The 17,362-nt window shown below is 37.3% G+C and overlaps 1 protein-coding gene across 9 annotated transcripts in view; it reads right to left on the bottom strand.

Moving 5' to 3' along the window:
- The window catches only part of SUGCT (succinyl-CoA:glutarate-CoA transferase), a 336,115-nt gene that overhangs the window by 165,595 nt on the left and 153,158 nt on the right, over positions 1–17,362 (bottom strand). Inside the window, exon 13 of one of the 9 annotated variants that reach the window (XM_074575602.1) lies at positions 8,997–11,622. The exons of the other annotated variants lie outside the window; for them this stretch is intronic. Coding sequence (XP_074431703.1) covers positions 11,524–11,622 — 99 coding nt within the window. The 3' untranslated portion in view covers positions 8,997–11,523. Of the gene's footprint in view, positions 1–8,996; positions 11,623–17,362 lie in introns of those variants that run through there. 9 annotated transcript variants of the gene reach the window in all.

The raw sequence follows: 17,362 nt of genomic DNA, 5'->3' as shown, positions 1-17,362 counted from the left end.
GCACAGCAACTGAGAGACAAAACAATGGAAGTTTTAAAGCTTTATTTATTGCTCGTTCTCAAAACATTCAATCGCCATCATGCTTCAACTGCCAAATCTAAATTAGAGAGTTTAAAAAAAAAAAAAAGTACTCTTCAGGGGAACATTAGAGCTCTATAGAGAGGTGTGAGCTCAAGGAGATGGAGCATCTGGCTAGAGACCAACTTGCCTGTAAGTCCAGACCAAGTGGACCCATATGGATAGCTTTTAGAAAATCATAAGTGGTAACAAGTAGAAAAATTCCCTCCCTTCCATGTTCAGCCTCCTTTTTTGGCATTAGTAATTAAACTGTACTTACTGCCATTAGCAGATTACAGAAACTTCCATTCAGAATCTAAACAATTTTCATATAACCTAATCACTTCCTTATTTATTCATGTTTACCCACAATTTTCCTCCTCTTTCAGTTGGATTGCTATGTAATATTACAAAGCATAACAAAAGCTGTTTCGCTACTAATTAAGTGCGCCAGAGCCGTATGATAATTTCAAAAGCACAAGGAAAATGCATCAACTCTCAGCCTAAAGGTTTAAAGCGCGTTAAAATCGGTAAAGCAAAAAGGTCCAAAAGATCCAAAAGATTACCCCTGAAGTTTTCTTATGTCCTACATCTAACAAACTACTAGAAATATTTAATCATTTACACTTTTGCTAACATACTAATTCTATACAACATTCAGCAACTAAGTTACAAATCTGTGCTAGCGATCAATAATACATTTAAACTCATCGCTCACATGAACTTGGCACTGGCCACACATTTAAAATTTGCACAGCTTTGTTTTCCTTCTGTTTTCTTACTCAGTACACAACTGTGTGCTGCTCCCTTCCTTTGGCATTACACAACTACTGAATCCATGCAGGACATTACTCAAACTTTTAATACCAATATCTCATAGAGTACCCTCCAGAAATCAGGATCTACCAAATATTTCCATTGTAGGGGAAATCACTCATTTACTTTCATTGTAAATTTTCTTGTTTCACATCAAAATGCATCAAAACTTAGTAGAGGAAATAAATTTGTGAACCAAATCATGCAAGTTCATTACTTGCTCTCTGATCTATCCTGCTTTTGCATAAAATTAAGAGTAATACTTTTCATACTTCTTAAAAACATGTGTGCTTCATGAAAATGAAACAAGTAATAAAGAGAATGAGAGAGAGACAGTTATTCCCGAAAAAGAAAAAAAGAAATCCACTAACCAATCCCCTCTCCAGTGAATTTAACAGAGGCTTTCACATCAAAACATTTTTTTTCTTTGACACCGATTTTATGTATATTATAACAAGTATTATATATACACACACTAATAAATATGCAAGTATAATTTCTAAAAACATAACTGAGTTATGAAGTACAATACCTATTTTAAAATGGGAAAACTGTATTTCACAGAAATTATTTGTATCTTCATAAAGAATAATATTGTTATGTTCCGATCGCTCATGAATGGTAGTTAACACATGCAAAAATTACAGTGAAGACTACGAAGTTTTTACCAATGGTGTGACGTTAATGACATGAGCTAACCCTAGAATCATGCCTAGTATTTATCTTATATTTCCTCCCACCCAAAAACATAAAAAACCCAACCTATAAATTGCCGCATCTTCAATTAGCGTCTCATCGTAAGTTAACTTTAACATGCTCTTTCTCATGTTAACTAAGACACCTTTTTACTTTTTGTGATGCACTGTTAAGTGATTTTGCTAATGCCAAACAGTGCATCACCTTCAGAACCGAATGAGAGCCCACAATATTCCCAGACAGATTTATGCCTAATCCATTGGATACCACAATCCCCTAAATAGCATGCAGCAATAATCTGTCTGTATTGCTAAAATGGAAAGCAAATACAGCAGTCAAACCCCTGTAGAAAGAAAAAAATGTGATTGCCTGGAGAACAAAAGGGAGCAGGACGGAAAGCTAGACTATGATTCCGAATGAGGTACATTCTCCTCTCCTCTCCCTAAAAGAGTGTTACTGATAAAAACATTGCACAGACAGGCGTATGTATTAGGATAAAGCCCCAGTTATCATTTATAGACTTAAAAGTATTTAACCATGCAGGCAAAAGGAGAGAAACAAAAATAGAACAAACAGGGCAACCTCCATGACACATCCTGATCACGATGGATGAACAATGAACTGAATACTTCCAGCTGGACAGGAGCGTCATCGCAGCACTATGTGATGTATTAGCCAAAAGCCAAGCACAGGTTTCTCATTTCAGTCCAGCGTTAGACAGTCAAGTCAGGTCTTTGAGAAACTGGTTTTCATAGGAAAGTAGATTTGAAAGTCTCAGTTCAGATACAGTAGAAGAATAAAATAAAATAAAAAAGGTAAAAATCAGTCACTGCCTGACAGAGTTGTCATAACACACTCTCTCTCTCAATTTCCTTCATGACATGAACTGAGAACACAGAATTCTCTGCTGAATAGTTCTGATTCACTTACATACTGCTTGTGCTTTCTTAATGCAACAGAAAGGTATACTATACAGTTGAGTGAGGCTTGGGTATTTTTATTCCCTAATCACACTCTCTGCCAGTTTTTTTTTCATACTTTCTTGTTTCGCTTCAAGCTTCAGATGCAAGAAAACTTGAAAATAAATTGTAAAACCCAAATTGAAACCACCATGTTTTACTACATCAACAATCAAAATCCATGATACTTGGCAAAATTTCAGCTCACAGAAGTTTGACGTTGCGGGTTTAAAAGCGACCAGTTTGCAGATAAAAACCAAACCAAAAAGCCACCAAACAAAATTCTGAAATAAACTCTATCTTCCCAGAATCCTAAAAGCGCAAAAAAAATTGAGCAATATTCTCCTATAACACAGGAGATCCCATTTCTTGTCCTGACAACCACATACCTGATGTTAAGCCGGCCCAGTGCCACAGTGCTTCTGTTTCCTGCTAAGTTCCACGGGGATACTGCCACTTATCTCTTTAGCAAAGAGCTTTGAGACGTACAGATTAAAACTGCTCGGGAATGGATAAATGGTGTTTTAGAGATGATTATTTCATTTTAAAGTATATGCTTATATCAAACATAGGTGTCGGAACAGTAAAGTGGGAAACCATGAACAAACATTCGTTAACAAAGAAAAACATAGTACACGATGTACTTTCAACTTTGTCTTTGACATTTCCTACACTAACCACTCGTATTTTTGGTTACTTTGCAATACTGTATGGCTTCTACATATGATTTCATATTAGAAGTTTTGGAAATTTGGGGTTTGAGTGCACAACCATGATGAAGAAAAAGTGTTCTTAAATTTAAGATTGACACAATTGCAAAACAAAGTAATTTTCCTTCCTTTTTGTATACCATTCTAGATAGAAAAATCACTAATTGATAGAAAGTCACAAATAGATCTCATGACTGCTTTTTGAAAAAACGATGGCCTTCCTGAATTCTCTGTGTTGGGAGGTTATATGAATTGCATAGCCAGTACTTGGAAAAGAAAAGAAAAAGGGGAGGGAAAAAAAAAAAAAAAAAAGACTGCACACTGAAATCTTTTCAATTGATGAGGAGTTATTGCACATCAGATGCTCCTCAAATTAGGCTTCTTACGTGCTCTTGGCCACAGTAAATGTGATGCAAACTTAACAAGTAGGTAAGGTACATTACCTCACCTTTTGCATGCACTCAAACAAGAAAACCTGGGGACATGTGCTCAGGGTAGAACAGAAAACAACCTGTGTCAAAGCCCTCGGAGGGGAAAGCCTGTTGCTGGGTACAACCCGCCCGTTCTGCTCTGACCACCAACAGGGACGGCCGCACTTCCCACGTAGTAAGTGTTATCCATTGGCACTGATCAACATCGAAGATTCCTCTCCTATTTTGACACTCTGTAATAAGTGCAATCTGAATATCAACTAGGCAAAGTAAATTGAAATATTGGTTACTGTCTGCATATCAAGAGCAGAAAAAGTAAATATGGAGGGAACTGTATCTTTTTGGAACTGTGGGTAAAAAGTGTCCTACTACAAGAGAAACTTACTTTACTATAAGCATTTCCCTCATTTTTCATTTTTTCTTACCAATAGCAAGGATCTTAAGGGCAACATGCTGCCCACAGGCCTTAGACTGGGAAGCATTTGCCCTAAAGCATCTTTTCTCTGAATGTGTCTTAATCTGCAATAATATGGTTTGATTTTGAGGAACAGCACATTACCAGCTTCTGTTAATTTCAGCAGGGACTGAGGATGCATCTTCCTTGAAGTTTACTCAAATTAACTTTATTAGTTCATCTAATAAAACTACCACCTTTCCCTGTAAATCTCTTCTCTGAAAATCAGGTGCTCAGCCTCTTTAGATGCCTTTGAACTAACTTAACTCATTGTGGGTATTTCAATGAAATCTGTAAAATAATATGGCTCTTGCAGACTACCTACAACCTGAATCTCCTAAACTTCAGGGACAAATCTATACAAAGAGGTATTTCTACCATGCATATAGGACTGATAGCAGTTCCCAGCTCCTCCTGCATACCTGAACTTCTTATTAATCCTCTTCTCCACTTTTCCCAGAGACAGGTAACTGTAACCTAGGACAGATGCCCTCAAATGAAACACTAGTGGCAATGTGCAGCCATGAGGGAGAACGTGTATGGCTTCCACATTAAAACTTATTCTTTCTGGAAAGATGAGGCAATAGCAATTTGTTTTAAAAAGATCATTCGGGGTTCATTAGCACACCATACGTTCTCACACTAAGCAGTAAAAGGAGAATAAATTTTCTGTTATAGCACAGCTAAAGTTCTAATGACAACAGACAAAGGAATCCACCTTTGTATTTACATATACGGATATCTACACATATTTATACAAACTTTATATATATACACACACACACATAAATGTACATATACAGATATTAAAAAAATTAAGCAGTGGTAAATGCTATTCTCAGGATGAACACAGGAAAAAAAAAATGAAATCTAAAAATTCCCAGTGTCCCCACAAAGATGCCTTTCTATGGCTTTCACACTACCTAGATCCATCTGTCAAAGCAGATTCTGCAATAGGTCATGTAACTGACACATCAAAAATTATGGCTCTGATTCAGGAAAAATTTAGTACATCCCTGTCCAGTTAAGCATTTAAGTATTTTTCAGTACTGAATGTCCTGTTAAAGGCATGGACATACCCAAGCAGTTTTCTTGAATGGGAAACATTGACTTGAAGGAGGCTTACAAGAACACATTTATTTTTGAGATTTCATGTAATTCCTCATCTAAAAACAAGACCATGAAAAACACACAAGACTGGGGATCAGTAATGACAATACAGCAAGTGTCAGAGGAAAAAGGAGAGATTTATCTTGACAATCTGCAGGAAAACCTGCATAACTCTAACCTGTGCCAGAAGTGCCAGATGCAGGACTTCCCATAAATGCAACAGAAATTGTAGAACCTTAAGGTAACGATGACTTCAGCCTCTGAAATGTGACACAGGGAATGCATGTCCACAGCAAAGCTTACAGGACAGCTAAACATATCCCATCTTTAAACTAGGTCAGGCAACAATGGTACCTGACCAGGGTGCATGGTGGCTGTGTGATTTGTTAGATTAAAAACAGGAACTGATGCGCTGATTGCTTCCTCAAGCTGAAACGCAAATAGTAAAGAGCGGGTAGATATTGAGTCCCCAGCTGTGGGTCTGTATTATATACGCCACCTATGTAAGGATGTGCCATAAGAGCAACACCATTCACATCTAAATTGCACTACACTGCAGCAATGAAGCTTCGTGAGGATCAAGCTCAACTTGAAAAAAAAATGTCTGAGTTGCCCTTTGGGAAAAATATAGTACTTGTGAGGGAAAGGAAAAGGCCACAGCAAAACCAGGCCCATTACGTGGCTTGGAATCTGTGCCACTGAACTCCATGGAGAGGGAGGTGGGGGAAGTCACAACATAAGCAGTGGCCCCTAAAGAATTTCGATATTGCAGTCTTCGACCTGCCCAGATTTAAGCATGCCATGAAATTTGAAGAGCGGAGAAGACGACAAAAATTCAACATGGTACCTGGAAAATTGACCTCTTCACCAAAACCACAAGTTAGGTGTGGCTCCTATCTGTTTTTTTTTTTCCAATCACAACAAAGCAACAGTGTATGAGAATAATAAACTAAACTATAAGTAAACCCAGCTCGTGGATTTACTTATAGTCAAATGTTAATCAGCTTCAGTGCTTGTATGGAAACTTCCTTTATTCAATGACTTCCAAAATTCTGTGAGTTAAATTTTAGCATTCATCAGTGTGAATTCTTGTCCTGCAAATATACTACTCAGGAAGTTTCTGGTTAGCAATTAGTAAGATCATATGTAGTGGTCTATACAGATTAAAAGACAAAGAAATGCCCAAGAGTGATTAAAGACGAAACAATACAGACATTACCAAGCCTAGGAGATGACGGAGGTGGCCTTTGTCCTTTCACAGGCATTTTGCTACCTCAATCTATATCCATACCCGTAGGTTAGATTGAGCTCATGGCAGCATCAGAACAACAGGAATATTTTCGATTAGTCATCTTTTAACAGGCTACCTCAGAAGCAAATTCAGCTGAAAAAGCTGAGCAAGAATGCTTCTCTAGAAAAGCTGTAGTTTATATTCTGCTTCACACCTGGCCTACGTAAAATGTGCTCAAGGCAGAACCAAGCGCTGTTTTCTCCCCTGATTTTTATCTTGTGAATGCTAGAGCATCAAGTATGACAAAGTTAGCTAAAACCAGAGAAAGTCAAAGTAATACCCAGGCTCCTGCTCCAATGCCCAATGGGGACCTAAAAATGAGGAATGCAGAATAGGGCTCTTCTTTGCTGCTCTGCCACCCGAAGGCTCCTCGCACAGCAGCAGGAAGGCTGCCACAAGGCAAGGGAGAAACCGGACTGAATGTCTGCCAGCCAATATATCCTCTCATGCCAATCCTTCTAAGAGGGAAGAGGGTAAGGCACCAACAGAAATCCCCTCGGTGCCCTCCCAGTTCAGTGGGATAAGACAGTTCCTACAAAGTAGGGCAGCTCTCTCTACTTCCATACTCCAATGTCATGCTCTATACAACCAGTCCAGCCAAGGCTGGTCTCTGATTCTGTACACTGGCACAGCACATTGTGAGGGGCGGAGGCTGCATTTCTGCCAGTTCTGAGTAAGAGCTACATTAAAGTCCCAACACCTCTACGAAGAATATTTACTGTCGCTGCTCTATGCCAATTACATGATGCAAATGTAAGTTTTGAACTCTGCTGGCTGGGGGGGGAGAAAAATAATTTGAAAACAGCTGCGTTTTCCAATTCTTCTACCAACCAACTTGTTCCCCAAGCCTGGCTGTGTTACAGCAGTCATCATGTTACACTCACTGGGAGTATGCCTAAGCATACACATGTACATGCATGTTTGAATGCATACACACACACTAAAGTTATAATACATGCGTAAATTTCATTCTGTATTTACTCATTTGCTGTAAGCACCATTCCTAATGGAAAATAGACCATGTCTCCTTTTTAAGGGAATGATTAGGACCACATGTTTCACTTACTGTTATGCTGAGGACCCTGCCGATACATTAGAAGCCGAATTACTAACAGCATACTAAACTTATTTCCCTGGTGGAAACCACTGGCTACTAACTTAGTGAATATGAATACATTTGTCCCTAAACATGCAGGTAATCATCATATAAAGCCAAAGGCCTAAAATGAGTAGGTATGGGGCAGATGAGAGCAAGGTTCATAGGCAATAGTAACATATTCTATAACCGAATGACTTTGTTTATCTGAGAAACCCAGTATTACATCACTTTTCCTAAAGAGAATATAAACAGCACATTTTTGAAGAAACAGTTACTTAATGTGCAACTTGTCACCACTATCAGCTTTAACATAATAAAATACATGTGGAAAATCCCTTGAAGCAAACCTTCTGCAAAGCAGATTCTTCTCTAGTCTGGGTCAGAGGGTGTGTATGTCTATGAAGGAAATGCTATCTCTCTCCCTCTCTCTCTTTCACACACCCACTCACTGTCGGTCGTACAGCAGAGCTCACTGTTGTGATGTGTCTGCTGTATGCGTGGCATCAGCTCCTTGAGGTAAAGAAATTACCATTGCTTCTCGGGGAGCATCTGTGCCTTGTAAAGAAAACCAACAAATCACACTTCGACATATTAAATAGCAGCACTCACTGAAATTTCAACCAAGGATCTCTGAAGTACTTCGCAGACAATGAATAGAGCATGTTGCAGCAAGGTAAACATAAGTTTCCATATTTTGTAAATATGGAAGCCACAGACAGCACTACCCAGCTGAGTAACTTAACCAAAGTCACTCCGGAAAACCATGGAAGTGACAAGCATTATAATCAAGCTCCAGATTCTGTAATTTTGGAACCACCAGACTTCAACCATTAAGTTTGAATGAAAGTTTACACAACCTGATCCAGCAGGGCACGAAGCATCTCTGGGCAGTAGATAAAGCCCTTCATTTCTCTTTGACTCAATGAGCAATATCGGTACTAACACGTCAGGGGTAGGCAAGCCAGGGCAGTTTGCCCCAAGTTTTGTTTTAAGAGGTTAAAGGAAATTTTCCAGTAAATGGATCATAGCACGCCCTGTATTTGGCACTAGGCTCCTAGGCAATTCCTGTGTAGGACCCTGAAGGACCACTCTTGCACTAACCACATTTTCTATAACTAAGCAAACTTCAGCCTAGCTTGATAAACATTTCCTTGCACAGCTCTGTCAAGAAGATTTTGATAACACAACTTTTATACTGTAGCTTTTTTCTATGAGTAAAGGTCAATAATTTTTTCAAATTCTGAGATGCAGAAGTAGTAAATATTGATGAGAGGGGCACCATTACACCCTTATGTTTTTTTTAACTTCATAGCCTTAAACTCAGACCTGTGAATTAAGAATACCATCTTTAAGCCATTCTAGTATTTTGTCCCTTACGGTACCATAAATCTTGAAACTGTTCAAATTATTCTGTGCCACTCTAATTGTTCTCAAAGTTTATGTCAGAAATAACCTGTTCCATTTCTGTAATCAATGAAAAAATAATATACCTGAATAATACTAAGAGCAATAGAGAAAACAGATGAGGAGGTATACAGATATGTAAATTTTCCATTTACATATGGCAAGTAAGTCATTTAATGCCATAACAGAATTATTTTTGCAGTCCAAGTCAACATTTCTTTTCATTACACAGTAGAATGTCTCCTAAAACTGCTGGCAAAAGAGTGTGATAGGTAAGCAGCAGCAATGGGTTAATAAAAGATGGTATGCTATTAGATAAACCTTTTACAGGTTTGCATCTGAAAGTCATAACATAACCTTTTATTTCATGTGTCACTGTGACAGAAGGTTTTCAAGGCAGAGTTCTTGAAACTGCAAGATGTTAAACAGATGTACTGTACAGCCTTCCAGATTTAAATCATGAGAACTGCATTTGCAGCCTGTGTATTGTATCCCCATTTTTTTTTCCTTATCAGCTTTGGATGCTTTAAATAAAACCGTCTGTTTTATGCACCTTTTTTTCCTTTAGTTTTTTTTTTTTTTTTTATACAGACCCTAAAAATCACTTCCTCCCCCCTTTCTTTTCTTTTTTTTCTTCAGACTAGAAGAGGTTATTAAAAAATACATCTTTTTAGGCAGGGAAATCTCTCTTTCTCCTTATCCTGCAGGTGCTGGCAACCTGATCCAATTTGTTAGTGTAAACAAGTCATACACTGTAGAAATAGGCAGGAATGATATCAGTAAGAAGAAATAAATAAAAACAGACATGCTGAAATTTCAGCTTGAATATGCCTCTAAACTACTGAAATATTGATAATCCCCTACCTTTTCAGTTTCAACTGTTACTTGCCCTCTGACAAACCTCTATTAAGAAATGTTTGCATAGCCATACAATTTAGCTTGCATGCCTAGTCAGATGCCACCACTTGTGCCTTTGAAACAATTAATGCAGCCGTACTTTAAATAGATAGAGTGATTTAGATCATCAGGGACCTGTGGTAGTCTTCTGGTCCAAATCTCTTGTAAAGCAGGGCCAACTTTAAAGTCAGACGAGGCTGTTCAGGGTCTTGTTCAGTCACATATTGACTGTCTCTAAGAATGAAGATTTCACAGCATCTCTGATCCAAAGCCTAACTAACTCTGCTGCAAAATTTTTCTTCCTTATATCTAACCAGAATTTTCCTTGCTGCAACTTGTGTCCATTCTCTCTTATCCTGTCAACATGTACTTCTGGTGCTATGATTTTACTAATTTAGTGCAACATGGAATCAGTATTTCTCATAGGGGCACGCTGCTGACACATTCAGCTTGATGTCCACGAAGACCTTTGGCTCTTTATCTGTGAAGCTGCTTTCTATTCAAGTCAATCCCTAACCTGTACTGCTGCATGGGGCTATTCTATCTCAGGTGCAGGACACCACGTTTGCTTTTCATAGAATTCGGAAGGTTCCTGCTAGCCCATTTGTCCAACCTGTAAAGGTCCCTCTGAACAGTGGCATATCAACTACTCTCCCCAACTTGGTGTCACTGGCAAACTTGCCGAGGTTCACTCAGTCCCACTACCCAAGTCATTAATGAGGAGTTTAAACAGTATTGGCCTCAGTATTGACCCCGGGGAAACAGACTATATCGCACATACCATTGGGCACACAAAGGCTGAACACACAAACTGTACTATATATTCCATGCGACGCTGCATGAAATAAATGCCGTTTCCAATTAATAAAAATATGTACATTCACTATATTGGAGTAATATTTTTTGGTAGTCAGCATAGTAAAATGGCTAGAACTTACACTATATCATAATGGCATTTATGCTTTTTTGCATTGATGCATATCTTTTAATTGACGTTGCTGGTATTGTTCCTAGGTATTCAGTGCAACAGAGAAACGTGGCACATAAATGAATGGAGGAAGCACACTCCTTGACCCAAAGAATTTAAAAAAAACCAACTCAGTAAAATATACCAGACAAAAAGACAGTATATCAGCCACCCGACAAGAGAACTGAGTGAATGCATCTAGATATTAAAATTGCAATTACTCCCCTGCCAAGATGAAAAAAAAAAAAAGTCCAAAGAATTTGCACGTCAAAAAGCAGCAAAAAGCAGGAATAGGAACAGACAGTACTTCCAGAAGAGGGAAAGAAAGACTAGGCATATATGGGTGAACACCACAGCAAACAATTCTGAAAAAAAACCACAAAACAGCAACAGCACCTAGCTTTTCATCCATGCAGAACACGGATAAACCATCCGAGGCAGGCAGTCACAACAGAAACAAAAACATGAAAAGAAAATCCTTTACAGGAGGAAGAATATATGAAATTCAACAATGAAAATGAAACTATTAAACATTATGAAGCATACGCTAGTACAAAGTAAGAAAACCATGAGTAATCACACTGCTGTGAATGCAACATTGCACGAGAAGCATGCTGGTTGATGGATTGGGGTCAGAAACGCTCAGCACCTTTCAGATTCAAGTCCCAGGAGCCATCTGAGTTTAGGAAAAGTCCAAAGTAAGTACAAGCAGGTGGAGATCCCATCTTGCTCTGAAAAAAGCATATATAAGCAGTTTCTATTGTAGCGCGCTCTGCCTTGGCATTTAGCTAGTTTGAAACAAGAAAATATATTCCAAAGCCTTGCCACGCTAAACCATTCATAAACAACTCCTTGCAGAAATTATTATTTCTCAGGTGCTTGGAAGCAAGGAAATGCACAAATCGACAGACAATTCTTGCCACTGTATGCAAAGCCATAAGGTTAGGCGCCCTGCTGAAGCTTTAAATGATCAACTTACTCAAGACAACCAACTTGACCCTAACTCTGGAGAATCTTCTGCCTAAAAATGAATACAAATGAAATAATAGTTTCCCTATACTGCCTTCTGCTGTTACTCATCTCTAGACTCGTCTTGATATATGGCACAGTATAAACCAACAGCAATTTAATAAACTGGGAAGTGTTTTTAAATGTGCAATAGTTAACTGAGCTCAAGTTGGATGCAAAAAAACACAAGTAATTGCAACTGTTTCAAAAGCATGTACTACTTCCGTAATACAAAAAGCTGGATTTTGAAGTCAGGCTTTCCATCTGATTGTTGAATACAATCATGTTTCAAAAGCAACACTTTATCAAAAATCAAGAGGTTTGGCATAAACCTTACAACGAGTATGGAAAGTCAGAACACTCATGAATATTTTTAAGTGAGCAAGATTTTAATAAAAAGATAAACTTCAAAAGTAATGCCATGCCAAATACAAAGTTGCTAAACACCAGACCTATGTGAATAATCGCTAGCAAATCTCAGGTCAAAAATTAGACCAACTAGAATTAGAGGTCAGGAAGTTAAAAAAAAAAAGAAAAAAGGAGAGAGAAAAAAAAAGACAAAACTTTTTTCTCCACAGTATGAAGAAGAACAGATATTGTTTGGACTGCACGAGATGTTCTAATTGAACCAAAGACAGCCATTTATATATCCCTGCTGTGAATCACTTCTAGACTCCTTTCATAGGCCCTCCTCTCCCTGCTCCACTTGTCCAAAATAGCTGGTGAGTATTTTTCAGTTTTCAACTGTTTGGTAGGCAGCTCATTAAATCATAAAAATGGATTATTTGGATTAATTTAATGTCAGTACTGATATCATTCCTCTTTACAGGGAGAAAAATCCCATCTTAATATTATCATAATAACGTTTTTGTCAGTAATATCTGAGTGGAGGGAAGCATTTTTTCAGATCTCTCTTCTGATCCAGGATACAGTATGTTTAAAGGAAATTTAAAACTAGTTAATGAATTTGATACAAATTACAAATAATTTTCTCTCTTCCAGAACCACACTTCCAGTGAATGATTCACCAAAAAAATGTTAGCCCTATTCTATTTAGCGTAATTGTCGCATAAAAAAACCCCAAAGTCTAAGACAGAATACAAAAGGGAAAAAAAAAAAGCAACCTGCTTTTAAGCTATATTTTTCTATCTTGAGAGAAAGGCAGGCCCATACATCAGTTTGATGCAGCGAAGAAATGTTTATCTGTTGAATATTTTTTTGCTGGGAAGGGTACATGTCAGCACAAGGCTACACACATTAGGAAAAATCCTTTGCTTTGGTAACAGAAAACATTGCTAGGTCAGCAAATATACTTAGTATTTTACTTTCCTGAGAACAGCTGCAATAACTCCAGTACAGGGGAGTAAGTGGGAGAGGGGGGAGAACTTCACCGTTCAACTGAACCAACTAAAACATGCAGCCACTGAACAGAGAAAACACGATGGCCATTTCCAACCACAGCAATCTCCCTATGCATACTTTTATTACTTTCTATAACCTCCTTGGAGATTTTGAAAAAAATGCTAAAATCAGAAATGAAACAGGAATTTGGGACACACTATATTTGAGGAGATTACAACTTACTTCGTTTAGCATAAATAAAAAGATGGAGGTTTTCTAAGCAAGAACAAATTTCACATTATCTTTCATCCTCCGTCATCATTTCAAATAATAGCTAAATCGAGCTGCAATGTATTTTATAGGCAATTTCAGACTCTTTCAGAACATTGGGCAAATGTGATGTTTTACTAAGTAACCACACAGAGCAGCCGGCAAGACTCCTCTGCAACAAGACTATATAATTGGTGAAATAATTCCTAAATATACTTTAATACATATAAATTTCAAGCCTGTAATTGCTATGTATAGATTTTATACTTTGGTATAAGATTTATTCCTTCTCATTTAATTACATAATGTGTACAAAATGCAGTAAAAAAAAAGTTCCTGAAAAAAATCTTGAAAAAATACTTTATTTTAAAAACATAAAATCTGTTTATGAATCCTCAGTTACTTCTGTTGTCACCTGCTGAGCAGTCAAGAGTGAGTAATTAGCACTAAAACTCTCCACGCCCCCTCCAAAAAAAATGGTGGCCTCTATAAACGAATGGTGATGTAATGTTAAATACTCATGTCGAAGTTTATTTCTACCCACCCAAAGGCTGGCCTACCTACTGGCGGCTTCATCAGAAAAGAGCAAGCAGCGAATTAACAAATGAAACTCAACGGCTATCTGTAGAGCAGTTCCACTGCTTATTCGGTAATATAGCTTGTTGTCTTTTTAACATCCACATTGATTGGGTAGTGGTATTTTCTATTAATTTTTAATTAAGGGCATCGCTAAATACAAACCCTATTCATACCTAAGCAAATACTTATTTTCAGTCGCACCCATCACCCTACTGACTTCTGAGATTATTCAGATGTTCAGTTAGACAGCTGCTTCAGCTAAGATCATAGAATCATAGAATCTTCACGGTTGGAAATGACCTTTGAGATCATTGAGTCCAACCATACACACACAAAAAAACCTCCTACAATCTCTGTCATTAGAGCATGCCCTGAAGTGCCAAATCTACACATTTCTTAAAGATTGCAGCACTGGTTTTTGCTGCTTTGATTTGACACAGGTCAAACTGATGCAAAGGCAATCATCTCAAAGAGAGTACACCTACAGTATGATGAGTGTATCTGCCTTTCCTTTTGAAGCAGCTGAAGGTTTGTATCCACAGAATTTAGTATGTTCAAAACAAAATTCACTTAAAACAGCCAAGAAAGTTAAAAAAAGTGCTTTGTGTTGTGAAATGAGAGCAACACTTCTTTCTACACCCTTTCCTAGATGACTTATAAAGACATAAACTATCTCCACATGCTTTCATTTCATGTTTATTTTTCCATCACTCATCTAAAAAGAGAAGTAAAATGTACACAGTGAGAGTGAATGTGTTTGCATTTTGCTCTAAAATAGGAAAAATGCCTGGATTGAAGAGTCTTCTGCAATACCAAATATGTCACAAGGAACCTATAATTTGCTGTTATTTTTATAAACCTGCTTGTAATATAAGATAGAGTTAGATATTTACTTGATTAGCAATTGCATTGGTCTTACTGTCCCTTTAGTTTCAATTAGAATAGCTGTTTGGCTGAGTAACATTTTAGGTTTTTAGATTCAGAACATATTCAGAGGATAAAGACATGAAAGTATGTTATTTAAATTTCCAAATATTTTGAAATTTCACTGTGGAGACATTGAACGTCACCTTCCTTTAATAACACATATTTATAACTGACACTAGTTGTAGCACTGTATTTACTGGAGTTAGAGCTTACGACAGAAAAAAGGCAATTAAAGAAAAAAATCAGTCTATATTAAGGACGTATCTTCTGCATTTCAAAACACATGACTTCAAAAAAAGCCTCAAGTATACATTCTTATTAAACGCATATTCTTACATCCTAAGAATAGGATGTTACACTGAAAAAAACAACAAGTTCTTACAATCAATAGGGCTCACCTTGCAAAGTATCTCCCTTCTGAAATATATAAGTTTAGGTAGAGAACAAGGAATACCAGAATACTGCATCAATATAACTTAAGTTCCCGCTAGAACATACTACACAATAGGATAAGTTGTGTATAAATACTATGTTCGTAAAATACACATTGTATGGACAAACACAAATTGCAGCTTTAATGTTAGATTCACAAGGAAAATGTTAAAAACAAAACAAAAAAAATCAATAGCTTGAAAAAAAATACATAAAAATTGAAAGCAATGCCATGAAAATAGAAAGTGCTAGGAATAAAGCATCTACATGCTGGACACTGACAGTACTTTTCAGTATCAAGGTACCTATAAGAAGAAAAAATGGAAAGTGTAATTTGCTACTGCAGTTCTCAACATGAACAAAGAACATATCCAAAACCAGCTCAAGAAAGTCATTGAAAGATGGCTACATAAGACACATACGTTAAAGGTCAGATAGCAAACCTATATGGGAAACTGTGGTATGTAACAGATATTCCTTTATCAAGACCATGATAATGGTACCATGAATCTGGTACAAACTACCAAACGAGAAGACAGGTTTATCTGCTGACAGTATAGATAGAAATGAATATAATTACAATAATCTGATAATATCTTGATAATTTCAGAGCCTCAAAGATGCTGTCTTCCTTCTGCAAATAAAGACACTAGTCCATAACTTCCTCACACTCTGCCCATGGTAGCCTCTAAATCAAAGGGAGCGCCATACCAGAAAAATTTCGGGGGCAGGGGGCTCACACTCCAGTTGTCAGTAAATATTCTTCACTTTTGACTTCATGATTTCTCAGGGGTAGAGGGGAGGAGATTTCTTTTACAAAATCTGTTATTACATAACTGATTTAAACATCAAAGTTTTTCTAAAAGTCAAAGCTTGTATCATATTTAATACATCATTAATCATCTTCAATGCATCTTGATGACTGGAACAGAGACTTCAGCTGGTTTAAAGAAACAGGCAGCCTTGAACGTCACAGAAAGGACTAGAGAAATCCTAACTTCTCCATTTTTAATTTGTGACCCTGCGGAAACATGGTATCTGAAAGAACAAGATGTGCAGCTGCTAAATGGTGTTTCTGTTCATGCCTGCTTTGGGCGTGACTCGAGGAAGATGCATTTATTTCAGTTGCCTGCTCCATGTCAAGGGAGCATCAGACTACATTTGGCAGAAGTTTCTCTCCAAAACCCAGCTCATGAAATAGAAATTCTCAAACTGGCCCTTGCAGGTTCTTAGGAGACACAGCCTGACTCTTGAAATGCCCAGATCCATCTGTCAACCTAGATTGCCAACACATACAGTTCATCATCATGATGAATGCAATGTTTGCAACACTGCTATCAAAATTGCAGGGGGAAACAGCTAAGAGTGGATTTTCATTGTTTTTAAAGAGACTTTTTTTTTTTTAACTTCTTGGTTTTTTCTTAGACATTAAACTGGGATCCATAGCGTAAATACTTGAGATGCTTAGCATCTCAATTTATCTTTGTGTCTTTCTCATGCCATTCCTAAACTTGCCTCAAAATTCCTAAAGTATCATTCTTTGTCTTCTCACATGTGAGTCAGGATCTCCATATTTAATACTATCATTAATCATCTTCAGTGCACTAACTACCTCCACACTGAGGTGACTCTCATTATAGGAATGTTTATTTTAATAGGCCATTACAGGCATGCATAAAAATAGAAATACATTTTCCTCTTATGTGAGCCATGATGTGTTTCAGAGGTCATTCTCGAAAACTAAAATTCAACTGGGTCCTCCCAAAGGCCTGTCTGTAAACCTGATCAAAATCTGGCTTATTTATTTATTTTTTGTAATTAACAATACACTTAGATTGTTTTTCAGGACTCCAAAAAAAACTTTGAAGAATACCTGACATCACCAACAACATTAATTAAGATCTATATGTAATT

The sequence above is a fragment of the Larus michahellis genome, chromosome 2 (assembly GCF_964199755.1).
Source record: "Larus michahellis chromosome 2, bLarMic1.1, whole genome shotgun sequence".
NCBI lineage: Eukaryota > Metazoa > Chordata > Aves > Charadriiformes > Laridae > Larus > Larus michahellis.
This window is presented reverse-complemented; position numbering and strand designations above follow the sequence as displayed.